Here is a 16,511-nt window from a genome sequence, read left to right on the forward strand (position 1 = left end):
GTTGTTGTATGCCTCTAGTGGATTTTAAATCTCTACTATTGTGCCTTTCTTCCTCATACTTTGTTATGATTCTTTTTATACTTTCAAACTCTTGTTTATGCTTACACATTGTATTCTTTTCTAAATGCAATTTTACTGAGCTATAATCACACAGCATACAATGATTCAAAGTGTATAATCAGTTGTTCACAGTATCGTCATATGTTTGTGCTTTCATCACCACAAACTTTGAACATTTCATTACTCCAAAAAATAAAATTAAAATTAAAAAGAATATACAAAACATCCCATTCCCTCTCCCCCCACTGTTCAATTATTTTTTAAAATACAGTTTAATTGCGATACAGTCACACACCCTACAGTCATCCACAGTGTACAATTATTCATAGCAGCATCATACAGTTGTGTGTTCATCACCAGAATCAATTTTTGAATCTTATCCTTACTCCAAAATAAAAAAGTAAAAAAGAACACTAAATCTTTTCATCCCCTCCATCCCACCCTATTCTCCATTTAATTTTTGTCCCCATTTTTCCACTCATCTGTCCATATATTGGATAAAGGAAGTGCGAGCCACAAGGTTTTCACAGTCACATAGTCACACTATGCAATCTACATAGTTTGTAATATCGTTTTCAAGAATCAAGGTCACTGGATTGCAGTTTGACAGCTTCAGGTATTTCCCTCTAGCCATTCCAACATACTAAAGACTAAAAGGTGATACCTATATAGCACACAGAAATACCATCCAGAGTGACCTCGCGACTCCATTTGAAATTTCTCAGCCACTGGAACCCTTTGCTTCATCTCTCTTCCCCCCTATTCATCAAGAAGATCCTCTCAATCCCACAGTGCTGGATCCAGGCTCATCTCTATGAGCCATTTCCCGCATTGCCAGGGGGATTCTCACTCCCGAGAGTCACATCCCACGCATGGAGGAGGGTAGTGGGCTTAGAGAGAGAGGGGGCCACATCTGAGCAACAGAGAGGCTCTCTGGGGTGGGGTAGGGATTCCTAGGCACAATTATAAGTGGGTTTAGCCTCTCCCTTGCAGCAACTAGCCTCAAAGGGGAGGGCCACCAGATCGATGGCTTGGCTCACTATATTGGCAGTCCTCAATGTTTGTGTGAAAATCAGCAATAGTCCAGGTGGGTAAGGCCAACACCTCCACATTTCTCCCCAGCTTCCTGGGGGGTTCCGCAAATACACTTATATTCTCTGTCCATATCACTCTGGGATGTGTCAGGATTTCAGCCCATCCTGTACAAACTCACCAAATCTCACTTCCCACTCATCGCTCCCTGCACCTATAGTGTTCAAACAAACTGATCATACAAGTTAGATTATCTAGTGTGCTATAGAAAAACAAAGACACCGCACCAGATAAAAATCTTCTCCCTTGGTCTCACACCTAAGTTGTAGTTTTAAAACCCAGTCAGTATCATCTTCTACCCTTGGGCCTGACCTGCCCTAGTCCTAACCAGAGCCTCTTCATTCGTATCTCTAATTAAAGTCTGAATTCTTTTTCAGCTCTTCCAATAGTCACCGTATGGGGCAATACTGACATTCATAGCTGCCAAGTTCTAGCTCCAAGTCTCATGTGTCAAACAGACACCCAAAGTTCCAGAGACCAACCAGGTAATACACAAGGAGTTCAGCACCTCAGGATTTAGAGACAACCACTACAACTCAGGAACAGATGTGACTGCTGTAAGAGCTTACAATCTAGAGACCATTACAATAAGCATTTCCCTGATAAGCTGTGCTCCAAGATTCAATTCTCAAAGTTTACACATCATTGTTCATCTATACCAGTGAAGCATTATAATGTTTGTCCTCTCGTTTCTAGCGTGCTTCACTCAAAATGCTGTACTCAAGATCCATTCACCTAGTTGCGTGCCTCACAGCCTAATTTCTTCCTGTAACCACTTAATTTTCTATGGTATGCATACACCACAGTTCACCATCCTGTTCATCAGTCAGTGTACTCTTAGGCCACCTCAGTCTACTGCAAATAGTGAAAACTTCCATGATATATACTGGTGCACAAATGTCCATTCGTGTTCCCTGCTCTCCAATCTTCCAAGTACATACCCCATACTGAGGGTGCAGGATGGAGTATGCAACCCCCATATACCTAACTTCTTGTGGGACCACCATACTGTCCTCCAGATAGGCTACACCACTCTACTTCCCCACCGAAAGTGAATACATACATCTCCCTCTCCAAGTTCTTTACAACACTTGTGTCTCTCTGCCTATTTTTTTCCCTGCAATTTTACAGGGACACATTCAAATACCACAGAATCATCCACAGTGCACAATCAAGTGTTTACAGTATCATCATATGGTTGTGCATTTGTCTTCACAGTTAGCACTTAACGTAGGTTCATTGCTCAAAAAAAAAAAAAAAAAAAGGATTGAAACGAAAGAATAAACAGGATAAAAGTAAAAGTAAAAATAAAATAAAATATGGCAATAAGGTCAGTCAACAACACCGCTACTAAGAATCCTGTACCCCTCCCTCCCAAACATTCAGCTTTGGTACATTGCCTCTGTCACATTTACTGGGAGCATACTACAATGTTATTGTTAACCTCAGACTCCAGTTGCATTGGTTATATTCTCTCCCTCAATACCCTCCCCTTTTCAATATCCTGCAAGGTTATCATTCATCTGTTCTCCCCCATGTAAAAACATTTTTACATTTGTGTATTTAGTCACCATCACTGACCACTCTAGGTTTCACCAAGCTATACAGTCCCAGTCTTTATCGTCCATCCTTCCCTCTGGTATCACACATGCGCTCAGCCCTCCTCCCTCAACCCCACTTACAGACATCCTTGGTTAATGCATCTACAATACTGTGCTACCATCACACAGCACTGAAATCTCCATTTCTGGATCTACATTCAATCCTGTTGAAGATTCTATAATCCTTCAGCATGAAGTGCCTGATCTCTAACAGCTTTCTATCTCCTGATGACCTGTGTTCTCAGTTTTAACTCTCAAAGTCTGTTCATTAATGTTAGTTCATATTAGTGAGACCATACAATATATGCCCTTTTGTTTCTGGCTAACTTCGCTCAACATAACAATCCTCAAGGTTCATCCATGTTATTATATGTTTTGTCTTTGTTCTGTCTTACAGCTGTGTAATATTCCATTGAGTATATATATCCCAGTTTGTTTATCCACTCGTTCATTGCTGGTCATCTGGGCTGTTTCCATCTCTTGGCAATCGTGAATAATGCCACTATAAACACTGGGTTACAAATGTTCATTCGTGTTTTAGCTTTCAGTTCCTTGGGGTATATACCTCATAATGGAATTGCTGGATCATATGGCAATTCTAAACTGGCTTCCTGAGGAACTGCTGCACTGTGTTCCACAGTGGCTACACCATTCTACATTCCCACCAACAGTGAATAAGTGTACTTCTTTCTCCACATCCTCTCCAGCACTTGAAATTTTCTGTTTTTTGGATAATGACCATTCTGGTAGGTGTGAGATATCTCACTGTGGTTTTGATTTGCATTTCCCTGATAGTCAGTGAAACTGAACATCTTGTCATATGTTTTCAAGCCATTTGTATTCCTCTTCAGAAAAGTGTCTTTTCATGTCTTTTGCACATTTTTTAATTGGGTTGTTTGTCTTTCTCTTGTTGAATTGTAGGTTTTGTATATATTCTGGATATTAAACCCTTATCCAATATGTGGTTTCCGAATATTGTTCCCCATTGTGTAAGCTGCCTTTTCACTTTTCTGACAAAGTCCTTTGATGTACGAAAGTGTTTAATTTTGAGATCCCATACATTGCCTTCTTAATATCCTTTAACTCTTTATCCATATTTTCCTTCATCTCCTTGAATTGATTTATGAGGTTTGTTTTAATTTCTTCAATTAGTTGTTCCAAATTCTGTGTCTCCTCTGAAGTTTTAATTTGTTCCCTTACTGAGCCATACCTTCCTGTTTCTTAGTGTGGCTTGCAATTTTTCGCTTATGTCTAGACATCTGACTATCTTGATGAGTTTACTATGAAGGTCAGTTTCTCTCTCCTGCCAAGGATTTTACTGTTGATTGGCTTCATGTTAAGGCTCTTCTTGGATGCTCAGTCCAACTTATTCTAGACCTTTATAAGTGCCCATGTTTAACTGATCAAATTTCTTCAGCTCTTCGTCCTTTGACTCTTGTACTGGGTATGTGGTATAACTTTTAAGACTGCACTATTTGTGCAATTGTTTCACCCCCAGGAGAAAGCTTCCTATTCTCTGTTCTTTCTTCTGGAATCTTGATCTGTTTATGCTTGTGTAGAATTTTCTCCCCAGCTCAATTATTTGTTTAAGTTCTCTCCCTCACTGTCCCCTTTCCCTTACACTTTTCAGTTCCCGGATCTGTCCTATCTCGCAGCAGTTCAGCTTAATCCCCTTCCACATTTTTCTTCTTTTTTTTTTCCTGTGAGGCTTTTTTTGCCTCCAGTTTCTTCCCTGTTAGGGCGTCTGCCTAGGGGAGCCAGTTGAGGACAATCCAGAAAGGTGAGTCACTCCAGAGAAGCCTGTTTTGAGTTTAGGTGGTCCAGCCAACAGAAACAGGATTCAGTGAGTACATCTTTTGGCAACAATTCTACTGTGGTCTTTCCTCCCTGCCTCAGGGGCCCTTTTGTATATAGCACTCTTCAGCAACTTGTGTTCTGCCCTTGTTCTCTGCAGAGCATGAAAAGTACCTGTGGCTGGATATGTGTGAGGTTCTAACTCTCTGCTTTGAGTGGCTCTATAGTCTGTGTCCATGGTAAGAGGGACCCAGGCTGATGCCTCTGAGTGACTCCCAAGCTGTGTGGGACTGAGTGAGGGGGAAGGGAATGAATTGGCAGGTCTGGGATGGTAATTTCCTACCTGATATTTTTCTTTTTCTCTGATTCAGTGTTTATGGAGTCCTACAGTCTTTACAGTCCTCCAGAGTTCTAAGCAAGTGGGATTAGTCCTTTTATTCACAGAATCTCTGGGTAGGTTTTTTCTGGGGATCTCTTACAATGCCATATCGATCAATATGAAGGCTTTTAAGTGTGACTGCAGAAGGGGATCTCATAGTTGCATCTGGAACCAATCTAAACACAAGCAATGGTCCAACATATAGAATTCTCAGGCAGAATGATTTCTGCTATTGCAACCAATTTTCCCCTTTTATCAGGACTGTCAACCAGTACAGCAGGCAAGAAATGACTACAAGATACAGAGCAGCCAGGTTTCACAGAGGCCCCAGGATAAGGGATGAGTTGACAGCCATCCTAAATTCTGTTCTTTGCTATTATGCACTGAATTGCACACAGGACCTAAAAGAGACCAAAATACAGGGCTCCATTCCACTCTTTCGTGCTCACCATCATACCTTCCCTGACTCCAATAGAGTCACACTCTTAGCCCACAATTGGGTAAGGAACTCCACTTCAAGCATCTTAAATGTAATTGAACAACCACCCATCAAACCACATGGCTGTCATGGCTCTCCACATCTGAGGAGGCAACCTGAGAGAGAGCTTGGCTTTAAACGCAACAATTCTACTTAATAATTCTAAATAAGAGCTTTAATCTTGTGACTTCAATAAACCCATTTCTTGCAAAAATAACTTTTTTTTTCTATTTATAAAGTTAACACATTGCAAAAAATGTTCAGGAAATGCTGAATGGTATAAATAATACGAAATCTACCATAATTTCACTACTCGGAGGAAATTATGGCTAAGATGTCCATATTTGGCTTTCCAGACCTTTTTAAAATGAATATATATATATATATATATGTATGTTTTCAATGAGAAAAATGGAAATATTTCAAATATAAACACAACATACTTTGTTTAATTTTATGGAGTTCTCAGTTTACTTTCCTTTCTATATAGTAATTCTCTTCAAGTCAAAGTAGACTACCTCATCATTTTTAATGTATGTTAAGTATGCTGATAAAAGGAAGTGTTGTAATTTAAGTAATTTCCTATTGAAGGACATGTAGATGTATTTTACCTTTAACAGTGATAGGTTCATAAACAAGAAACTGAACATTTAAATCTTACGTCCAAAAGGGGAGTTCTCCTCTCATAAAGATCACACACAGATCCAGACTGAGAGGTTGTGTTGTTTTTGGTTTACAGTGAGAACAGCTTATAAATATACTACCTTATTTTATTATTTATCATTATCATTCTAATGATACATTAGTTTTATAATTTCAATGAAATAATCTCAAATGATGATAATTCCTTTAAATAAAAACATATGTACCTACATACATGAATGGGCAGTAATTTCTAGATGGATGAAAGAGTTAATGAAAAGTCCTTAACAATTTCATACACATTTGAAAATAGTTCATGTGCTAAATAAAAGCATACATTTAAGACCAGCTGTGTAATAAATGCCAAATGCATATTGTAAGCAAATCATGCTTTAGAACAAAATCTTTTCAACTTAGATGAAGTTGTAAAATTGGAAACAATATTTCTAACATCCTATGGTTCTATGTCATTGTTGTTTCAAATTTGCTTTTGGATGGTAAAGGATATAAAATATATAAAAGGTTACCAGGATGTTATTTCCCTTAAAACATTCAGTATGAAGAGCCAGGAAATTTAAAAATTCAGTCATTAAAGAAATAGAAAACAAAACCATGAGAAACTACTTCACATCCACTAAAATGGCTATAATAAAAAAGACAATAAGTTGTATTGGTGAGGATACAGAGAAATTGGAACCCTAATATATTGCTGATGAGAATGTAGACCAGTACAGCAACTTTGGAAAACAGTTTGGCAGTTTCTTAAAACATTAAACTTCAACTTACCTTACAACCCAGATATTCCAATCCTAGAATCTACCCAAGAAAAATGAAAACATCTGTCCACACAAAGACTTGTATGTGAATGTTCATGGCAGCATTATTCATAAAAGGCAAAAATACTGGAAACAACTCTAATGTCCATGAACTGGTCAACAGATAAACAAAATGTGATGTATCTATACAAAGGAATACTACTCAACAATAAAAAGGAGTAAAATATTGCTATAACCTAAAATACAGATGAACTTCAAAAACATTATACAAAGTGAAAGAAGACATAAGCAAAATATTACATATTGGATAATTCCATTTACACAAAATGTTCAGAAAAGACAAATTTATAGAGATCAAAAGCAGACCAGTGGGGCTCGAATGGCATGAAACACAAACGAGTTTAAGGGAATTTTTTAAGGTATTGGAAATGCTCTAAAACTGTGTATTTGGTGATGGTTGTATACCTCTATAAATCCGCTAAAAATCAATGAATTGTACACTTAGAATGGCTGAATTTTATGGTATGTAAATTATACCTCACTAAAGTTGCATAAAAAATATCAATCAGAAATCCACACAACATAAACTAATAATATTGAATACTGATCAATTACATAAAAACTGATTTTTAACACAGACCAATTAGGTATAAACACTGTTGGCTTTCAACTATGACACAATCTGATTATTCCATTCTTCAGATCTCAACTTAGAGGATCAATGCCTCTGGGAAACTTTCTACGACATTGTCATGTCACAGCACAGTGTAACATAATTTCCTATTAATTTTTTTGAAGCCCCAACTAAGCTAAGTTCCATGAAGGGAACTTATTCACTATCATATCTCCAACATATAGCATAATGAATGAATGAACAAATAAAGAATTGATATAGACTCTACTTTGATCTCGGGAATGGTATTTCCTTTAAATCAGCAAACATTATGAAAACCAGATACAAGGCTAAAAAGCACTTATAGAGGAAAAAAAAGGCAGTATGCTTGAAGTCTTCAGCATATAGTGATTCTATATGCATTAAAAGAGAGATTAAAAGGAAAGGAAAATGGAACAGGTACATCTGAGTGGTCGGCAGAGAGCTCAGATGAGATGTAAGATAAGAGCTCAGATAAGAAACAAAGGAGATATGTGAATTTAACAAGGAAATAATTTAAAATAATTAAGAATCAAAGAAAGTGGAGAGACCATATGGTGACAGGACTGTACCTAGCATAACACACAGCTATTAGAAAAGTGCCCTATATATACCTGGTGACCAAAAAGTGTTTAATCAAATAGAATGAAGGCAAAGATATGAAGAAAATCACCTCAGGAGAGGTAAGGGCACTCTAGAAACCACTACGTTTAGGTAAACTGCTGTCATTCTGTTTAATGCTAAGACTCAGAATATAAAAATAAACTATACTGTAAAATACATGTTTTAGAAGAAACCAATGCTTATATTAGGGGATGTATTACAGGCAATTTTCTACTCTAAAATAGGAGCCCTTTTCTGTAAAGGACCAAGAGTAAATATTTTAGGCTTTGTGATTATCACACTGTGCTAACATTCTGATGTGATTTCCTAACAGCCAGGAAGGAGTTGGCTTTAACAATTACTCCTGTAGAGTCCACAAAGAGACAAAGAGATACCATATGGTACTGTGTCCTCAGTTAAATAGATTTAAGTTATTATTTAAAAGAGGAAATCACAAGCCTAATATTCCTTTGGGTACATGATTAAATTCTATAGATTGAACAGAACAGAAATCTGTCCAAAATAACTTTCTAACAACCACCACCAGCATTTATTATCAATATATTCCAATACCTTAAACCTTAAAGTTAAAGCTTTCTGGAAAATTTCAACATCAGTCCTTATCACCTTGTCTTATAGTTCTAAATTTTATGTGATACAGTGTTAAATCAAAAAGAACTGTAGTAGCTATAAACCTCACCGGTATTTAAAATTTATCTAGTTTATGTACAGGGTAAATGTTTCTTTAATCTCCCTGTCACTGTCTGACTTTCATCTATTTTAATTCTCAATTAGTATCCCCACTCAAAATGGACCAGAAAGGAGAAAGAAATTGTTATGTGCTGCACAACAGTAAGTAATGGTGATGAAAACATACATAAAATAATTTGTTAAAATCTGCATGTAAGTGATCCATGGATAATCGAGAGTTAGCTATTAAAACAAAGATTCATTCTAATTTCTCCCAACCCCATCAAGGAATAAAAAAAAATAAATTTTGCCTGTAGGACTAGATTATAGTTGATATAGGCTAGCCTATTAAGAGCCTACATCTTTGAGAAAGAAAAAGTTTATTTTCTTCTAAACTCTCAATTTGTTTGGCTATAGAATGACATTTTGTTTTTAGTGGAGTGTCTAGGGATTTCTTGGTGGTTGACAAGGTATTAAAGACCCTAAACTATATCTGAATTGCAAGGTTAGGAATAAAAAAAAAAAATTAAAAAAAAAAAAAATGGAAGGAGGGTAAAGATTGACAGAGAATGTGAATGTATTTGCTTAGCCAGAACACTAACTAGATACCACCTAGTCTAGGAAAGTGCTATTTTGTAAAACAAAATGTTTTCATGCATTATATGTATATGTGTGTGTGTATATACACACACACAGTTACAAATGTAAAACTAGTTAGTACTGTGCATTTTATACTGTTAAGCAACACAGAGATTCAACAGAAGATAAAGTAGGAAATCTTAAAAGATGTATTCTAAGTGAATACAAGAACTCATAAGTAAAGGTGCTAAAAAGCAAGAAAGATTTAAATGTGCTTCTGTATCCATATCAGTCTTAACTGCAAACCTGACGGAAGACCTCCAAGGTGGAATGCACATGCTCCAAGGGAGGTACACAAGAGAATCCACTGGAGTGCTACTTAGATTTATTTCACCCCTGTTCACATGATTGATGAATAAGGTACATTGCTACAGAAGTATATAATTTATAAATAAATAGACATTTGTTGGGATATGTACATAACACTTTTTTAATGATAAGATGTGCAATCAAAAAAGAATGGAAACAAACCATGCTCTAAGGAATGGAATGACTAAAGTTACTGTTCTTTCACATTAGAGGTAATTAGTCCCATTTATCTGACTTTGTGACAACTTTGTACTATTTGAAGCAAGCAGTTCAGATACTTTACAGAAAGAATTATTATTTCTAAGGGCAAAACTTTGAAGTATTTTACAGTTTACAAAGCTTTCACATATGCTATTTCATTTCATGTCCACAATTATTTTATATCATTATTATTTGATCCAAGAGTATCCAATAACATTTTTTCCGAAACATTCATAAACACTAGATGCTTTTGTTACTAATTATTACAAACACTAGCTGTGAACCTAAAGAAAGGGAAAATATTTTAAAGAATTAAAGGTTAACCTAAGTCAATTAAGGCACAAAGGAGTATGCTAGAAGAGTTAATCCCTCACACACACACATATAAAAAAAAGACTGGAAACCACTGGAGAAGAATCATATGAAAGGCCAATAACTCTTTTTCTCTCTCTCTTCTCCTGCCAGTCCTGACCACCTTTATTCTTTATTTTTCAAGGACATGCTTGGGTCCTTTCTAGTCTACACAAAGGAATGATTGCCAGTCATTTGCCTCACCATTACAGGAAGGCAACATTAAAGGCTCTGGAATTACTCATATGGGGAAGATTACAGGCAGATTTAATAAATGACCCAATATAAAGTTCTGCTACATGAAGGACAGTGACAAGCTGTTCTACCAAAATTAAAATAAGAGGATACTACAAATTACTATAGAAAAATCATGAAAATTTTTTAACAGTGAAAATTTAGAAGAATCTTTAAGGGCCTCTATCAGAAGGGGTTTTTGTAAACAGGATAATTTCCTACTAAATGGGATAATTTAGATGTACCAAGAAAGCTTTAAGACATCAGAAATTTGGCTTCAATTCTTCAGAAGTCTATAACTGTGTATATTAATGTTATGGATTGAATCATGTCCCCTACAAAGACATGTTCAAGTTCTAATCTTTAGTACTGTGGATATCAAGCCATTTGTAAATAGGATCTTCGAAGATCCTATTGAGATGATGCCGAACTGAATCAGAGTGGGCCTTAATCCAATATAACTGGAGTACTTATATGCAGAGGAAATCTGGACAGAGTAGCTGGAGACAGGAGACAGATGGTGAGAGAGACGGTTATGTGATGGAGATAGAGATGGAGTTTCAGATTGTGGGCAAGCCACCACCAGAATGTTAACAGATTTCAGAGAAAGTATGATCCCACTGAAATTTTGAATTTGGACTTCTAGCCTCCAAAATGTGAGGCAATAAATTACTATTGTTTAAGCCGACTAGTCTGTGGTACTTTGTTATGGCAGCCTGGCAAACTAAGTCAGCTAATAACTGAACTTCACTACTTTGCTAGCACTCACTACTAGCAAATTAATGCATTATTATTAATATTAAACAAAAAGCTTTTTTTTTTTTTTACTGAATTGAGGTGTTGATAATGATAGGCTGTTGGAATAATAATCTCTATGGTGGATGAAAGCATGTAAAAGTTAGATAAGAAGTGTCAATGCAGTAGAGGAAATCTAATCTGATGACCACACTCCTGTCCAGCAAGTTCATTACTTTGTTTTAGTTAAAAATATATACTAATTTGTGGAAATGACTTAAGTAACAAGGCATCAGATACATTTATAAATGATAAATTAAACAAAATTTAAGTTGCCTTAGAAGCAATAAGCAACAAGTTAAAATTTAAAAGTATAAATAAAATAAAGTTATTTTCCTCCCACTTTCATTACAAATTTGTCAATTTTTTAAGAAATAAGGAAGTTTTGATATGTTAGAATTATAAGTATCAAGAATAATTGGGGCAGAAATTCAGGAATAAATCAAAACATATGCTAAAGCTTTTACTGTTTCAACATTTTGAAAGGAACAGCTAAAGAAGATTAATTTTAACATTACCATTGGAGCAGAGAGTGGATGTGATGACTGCACTTGACTGTTTCTTAGGTGCTGGGTTAACCCACTAGGATTTGAAGACTGTGTTGTAGGAAGCTGGATACTGCTTGCAGGTTGTTGAGATAATTCTACTTTGTGGTTTTTATTTGATCCAACCAATCTGTTACTTCTCTCCATGGCAATCAGGTCACGAATTTTTTGCAGCTGCTCAACTGAAGCTTTTTTAGGAAAGATAAGATGTGTTTCTCCCTAGAATTTACAGAATTAGGAGAAATTTTAACCTTTGCTTTATACTAACATTTTAATCTATATATAAAAGCCAGTATTATAGAATGCATTACATTTTTTAATGGTTAAAAATAGGCAATTTTATGATACCACAATACACTTTTTATAAAAGAAAGCACAAAAGTTAACACACAGGGCTTCCTGTTCATTCCTGGGGTAGAAGCAGGAGTATGTGTGTGAATTTCTGAAACAAGGTGTTTTGAACTGTTTGGTAGAGAGGGGGATTGGAATAAAGTCACCCTGTAACCCTGGAATTGTGGCTTACGACAGCATTACTATCACCCTAAGTTAGGGGCGCAATTGTTGGGACCCAAGGCTGAATTAAGGACACCTTCAAGTCTCTTTGTTGTCCTGGTTTGTATTTCAATAATGCTGCTGTGACAAGCCCAATTACACTCTTTCTTCAGAGTACATGTGGACCTCAAAAGCACTAGAAGCATACCTTTTAGTAGGTGATCTTTACTGTCTTTTTCACAGGTCCCAGAAAGATTATCACTGTCTTTGTCTCTGGAAGGATCTTGGCTCTGTGTTTAGTTCAAATGAGAACCTGAGCTTTCTGCAAGTAAGTCAAAGCTTCCTCAGTGACTCCTCAGTGAGGATATTTTGTGAGCAAACCAACCATGACACTGGGATATAAGGGGCTTGGCTAATGCCCGCCACCATTTCCGTACCATAGGGGACTTTGCCTGCACCATTGGTGGAGGCCTGGGCGCCGAGGTGGTCAGAACGCATTACAGTTTAATAATCATTCTCTTTTCTTACCATTGTGGCACTCTTTTTATACAAAGATAAATATTGAGTATACATAAACCAGAAAATTAAGAAAATTTGTCTCCTTAGCATATAATGCTTGATCTATTTAATGTGGTTCAAAAGAGCTTTAGAAAAATACTTTGTATTTTAGGAATTATAAGTGAAAGTCTCACAAAAGTTGCAAAATTGCACATTCCTCTCTTCTCTGTAATAGTGTATGACAGCACTACTATTCTCTATGAAATAATGATATTCAAGATGTAATCATATAAAAAGGTCAGGGTTCATATAAAACCAACAACAAGTTATACCACAATTTCTGAATATTCTAAATTCAAGTCTTTAAAAAATAGCTACACAATTAGATGTCTGTGGTCTGGTCTCATTAATTTTTCCAAGATAACAAGAAGTACACCTGCTAGTGAATTTGAAACTATAGTTTGTGTGATGGTTAGGTTCATGTTGTCAACTTGGCCAGGTGATGGTGGCCAGGTATCTGGTAAAGCAAGCCTTGGCCTAACCATTACTGCAAAGACATATGTGGCTGGTTAAAAAACCAGAAGGCTGGTTTAATTATCAGTCAATTTACTGCCCCTGTGACTGATTACATCAATGAAGGGTGTGTCTTCCACAATGAGAGAATTCAATCTGCTGGATTTAATCCAATCAGTTGAAGACTTTATGGAGAAAGAGAGAGGACCCTTGCTTCTTCTTTGGCAAGCCAGCAAAGCATTTCCTGAGGAGTCCATCAAACACCTTCATCGAAGTTGCCTGCCCCAAGGACTTTGGACTCATGCATCCCCACAGTTGAGGAAGACACTTTTATAAAATCTTGTATTTACAGATATCTCTTGTTGGTTCTGTTTCCCTAGAGAACCTAATACATACAGCTTGGTACCAGGAAGCATTCTTGAGAAACAGAATCTTAAAATGGGCATTCACAACTGGTTTTCTACTCTGATTAGATTCAAAGGCACCAATGACTCCATTTCCAATAATCAAGATGGCACTGACAGTTCATGGTGTGAACTGGAAATGGAGGTACGCAAAATATCACCACTGATTCTCCTAATCATACTCTTGTATGAAGCAAGGCTCTGGGTGACAGTGTTTTTGACACCTTAACAGAGTTTTGTGGAGTTAAGAGGAATAATGATGTTGGCTAGTTGCTCCTAGATACACTGGATAAAGTTATAAGAGAAAGGGATGAGCTAAAAGCTTCAAATTTGAAACTTAAGCACTGTATGACAGATGTAAAGGTTTCTATGTGTGCTCTGAAAGAAAATCTTATTTCCTGTGGCCACAGACGTGAGATTTCTGAAAAAGAGACCTAGAGTCTCATTGTGTGAGTAGCAGATTTACTAATGTAAACTAAAATCTCAATCTAGCAGGGTGTCTGCTATTAAAGGCGTTGATTAGAAAAGAATGGGATCCTGAAACTTGGGATGGGGACATATGGATTGATAATAGTGGTAGTGAAGACACTAGAAGTCTGGATTCTGCTGAGTCTTTGCTAGATATACCTGTAATGGTCCGTTCTGAGGAAACAGCCTCCCCCCACCTCCCACCTCCAGTCAGCCCTGAGGAGACAGCTACCCAACCTCCAGCCTGCTTTGAGGAAACAGCTTCCCGACCTCCAGTCTGCCTTGAGGAGCCTGCCATCCAACCTCCACCTAAAGAGATTAACCCTTCAGTGCCTGCTAAACCTATATCAACTCCCCTGAGGAAGGAGCCCTCACCCCTCTGTCTAGAGAGATTAATCCTGTTTCACAAGATAAATTGCAATGGAATGTCCTGAGGTAACTGGCTTGAGGGATACTTCTAATTCTTTTCATGACCCACCTCCACTACCAATCTTTGCTTCAAGACTTATAACTAAAGTCCCAAAAGGCCCCAAAGGGTGAGGTACAAAGTGTGACCCATGAGGAAGTATGCTATACTCCAAAAGAACTGCGTGAGTTTTCCAATTTATATAGACAGAAATCAGGGGAATAAGTGTGGGAATGGATTTTAAGGGTGTAGGATAATGGTGGAAGGAATATAAAGTTGGATCAGGCTGAATTTATTGATATGGGCCCATTAAGCAGATTCTGCATTCAATGTTGTAGCTCAAAGGGTTAGAAAAGGCATTAACAGTTTGTTTGGGTGGTTGGCTGAAACATGGATCGAAAGGTGGCTGACATTACCTGAGGTTGAAATGACAGAACTGCCCTTGTATAATGTAGAGGAGGGGATTCAAAGGCTTAGAGAGATTGGAATGTTAGAGTGGATTTATCATGGAAGATCTGCCCACACACCCCTGGAATGTCCAGAAGACACACCTTTTACCAGGACTGTGAGGAATAAATTTGTGAGACTAGCTCCATCATCCCTGAAGAGCTCTGTAGTCACCCTTCTCTGTAGGTCACATGTAACTGTGGGAACTGCTGTCACTGAGCTGGAATCCTTAAACACAATGGGGATATCAAATCCTAAGTTTGCAGAAGCCATGTGGCAGCAGTTAATTGCCAAAGACAAGGTGGGCATGGCTACCATAATGGAAAAGCAGGCTCAAAGCAGTAAATTAACCTGACTTGCACAGACTTAGGGCATTGGCTAGCAGATCATGGAGTACCTAGAAGTAAAACAGATGGGCAGTCTACTAAATTCTTGTTTGATCTGTAGAAGCAGAAGAATTCTAGGTCAAGTGAACAAAAGTCTAAATTGAATTACAAAAAAAGAGAGTCACAGCCCCTTAATCAATTGCCAGACTTGAGACAGTTTACAGATCCAGAGCCCCTTGAATGAGGGGAAGGCTGGGTGCTGTTGGGGAAGGACCCTGTTACATTGCCAAAAATTTATACTGTTAACTTCCTCCCAGTCTTCCCCAGGGGAACCTATGGCCTTTTACCAGGTTAACTGTGCATTGGGGAAAAGGAAATGATCAGATATATCAAGGATTATTAGACACTGGTTCAGAAGTGACATTAATTCCAGGAGACCCAAAATGTCACTCTGGTCTACCAGTCAGAGTAGGGGCTAATAGAGGTCAGGTCATCAATGGAGCTTTAGCTCAGGTCCATCTCACAGTGGGTCCAGTGGGTCCCTGGCATCATTCTGTGGTTATTTCCCCAGTTTTGGAATGTATAATTGGAATAGACATACTCAGCAACTGGCAGAATCCTCACTTTGGCTCCTTGACTTATGGAGTGAGGGATATTATGGTAGGAAAGGCCAAGTGGAAGCCACTAGAACTGCCCCTGCTTAGCAAAATAGTAAACCAGAAGCAATACGAGATTCCTGGAGGGATTGCAGAGATTAATGCCACTCTTAAGGACTTGAAGGAAGCAGGGGTGGTGATTCCTACCACATCCCCATTCAACTCTATTTGGCCTGTGCAGAAAACAGATGTAGCTGCTGTTCCAGATGTGGCTGTCCTTACTTGAGCAAATCAGCACATCCCCTGGTGCCAGCTATTGATCTGGCAAATGCTTTTTTCTCAATAGGTATTAGTAAGGACCACCAGAAACAGTTTGCATTCAGCTGGCAAAGCCAGCAATATACCTTCATTGTGCTACCGCAGGGGTATCAACTCTCCAGCCCTATGTCATAATATTGCCCGCAGGGATCTTGATCGTTTCTCCCTTCCACAAGACATCACACTGGTACATTATACTGAT

The 16,511-nt window shown here is 37.6% G+C and overlaps 1 protein-coding gene across 4 annotated transcripts in view; it reads right to left on the minus strand.

The window, feature by feature from the left end:
* NGLY1 (N-glycanase 1) overlaps nt 1-16,511 on the minus strand; it is a 103,014-nt gene that overhangs the window by 60,561 nt on the left and 25,942 nt on the right. For all 4 annotated transcript variants that reach the window (XM_037845988.1, XM_037845971.1, XM_037845961.1 and 1 more), the window contains exon 3: nt 11,815-12,060. In XM_037845988.1, coding sequence (XP_037701916.1) covers nt 11,815-12,060 — 246 coding nt within the window. The remainder of the gene's footprint in view (nt 1-11,814; nt 12,061-16,511) is intronic.

The sequence above is a fragment of the Choloepus didactylus genome, chromosome 1, assembly GCF_015220235.1.
Source record: "Choloepus didactylus isolate mChoDid1 chromosome 1, mChoDid1.pri, whole genome shotgun sequence".
In the NCBI taxonomy this organism is placed as follows: domain Eukaryota; kingdom Metazoa; phylum Chordata; class Mammalia; order Pilosa; family Megalonychidae; genus Choloepus; species Choloepus didactylus.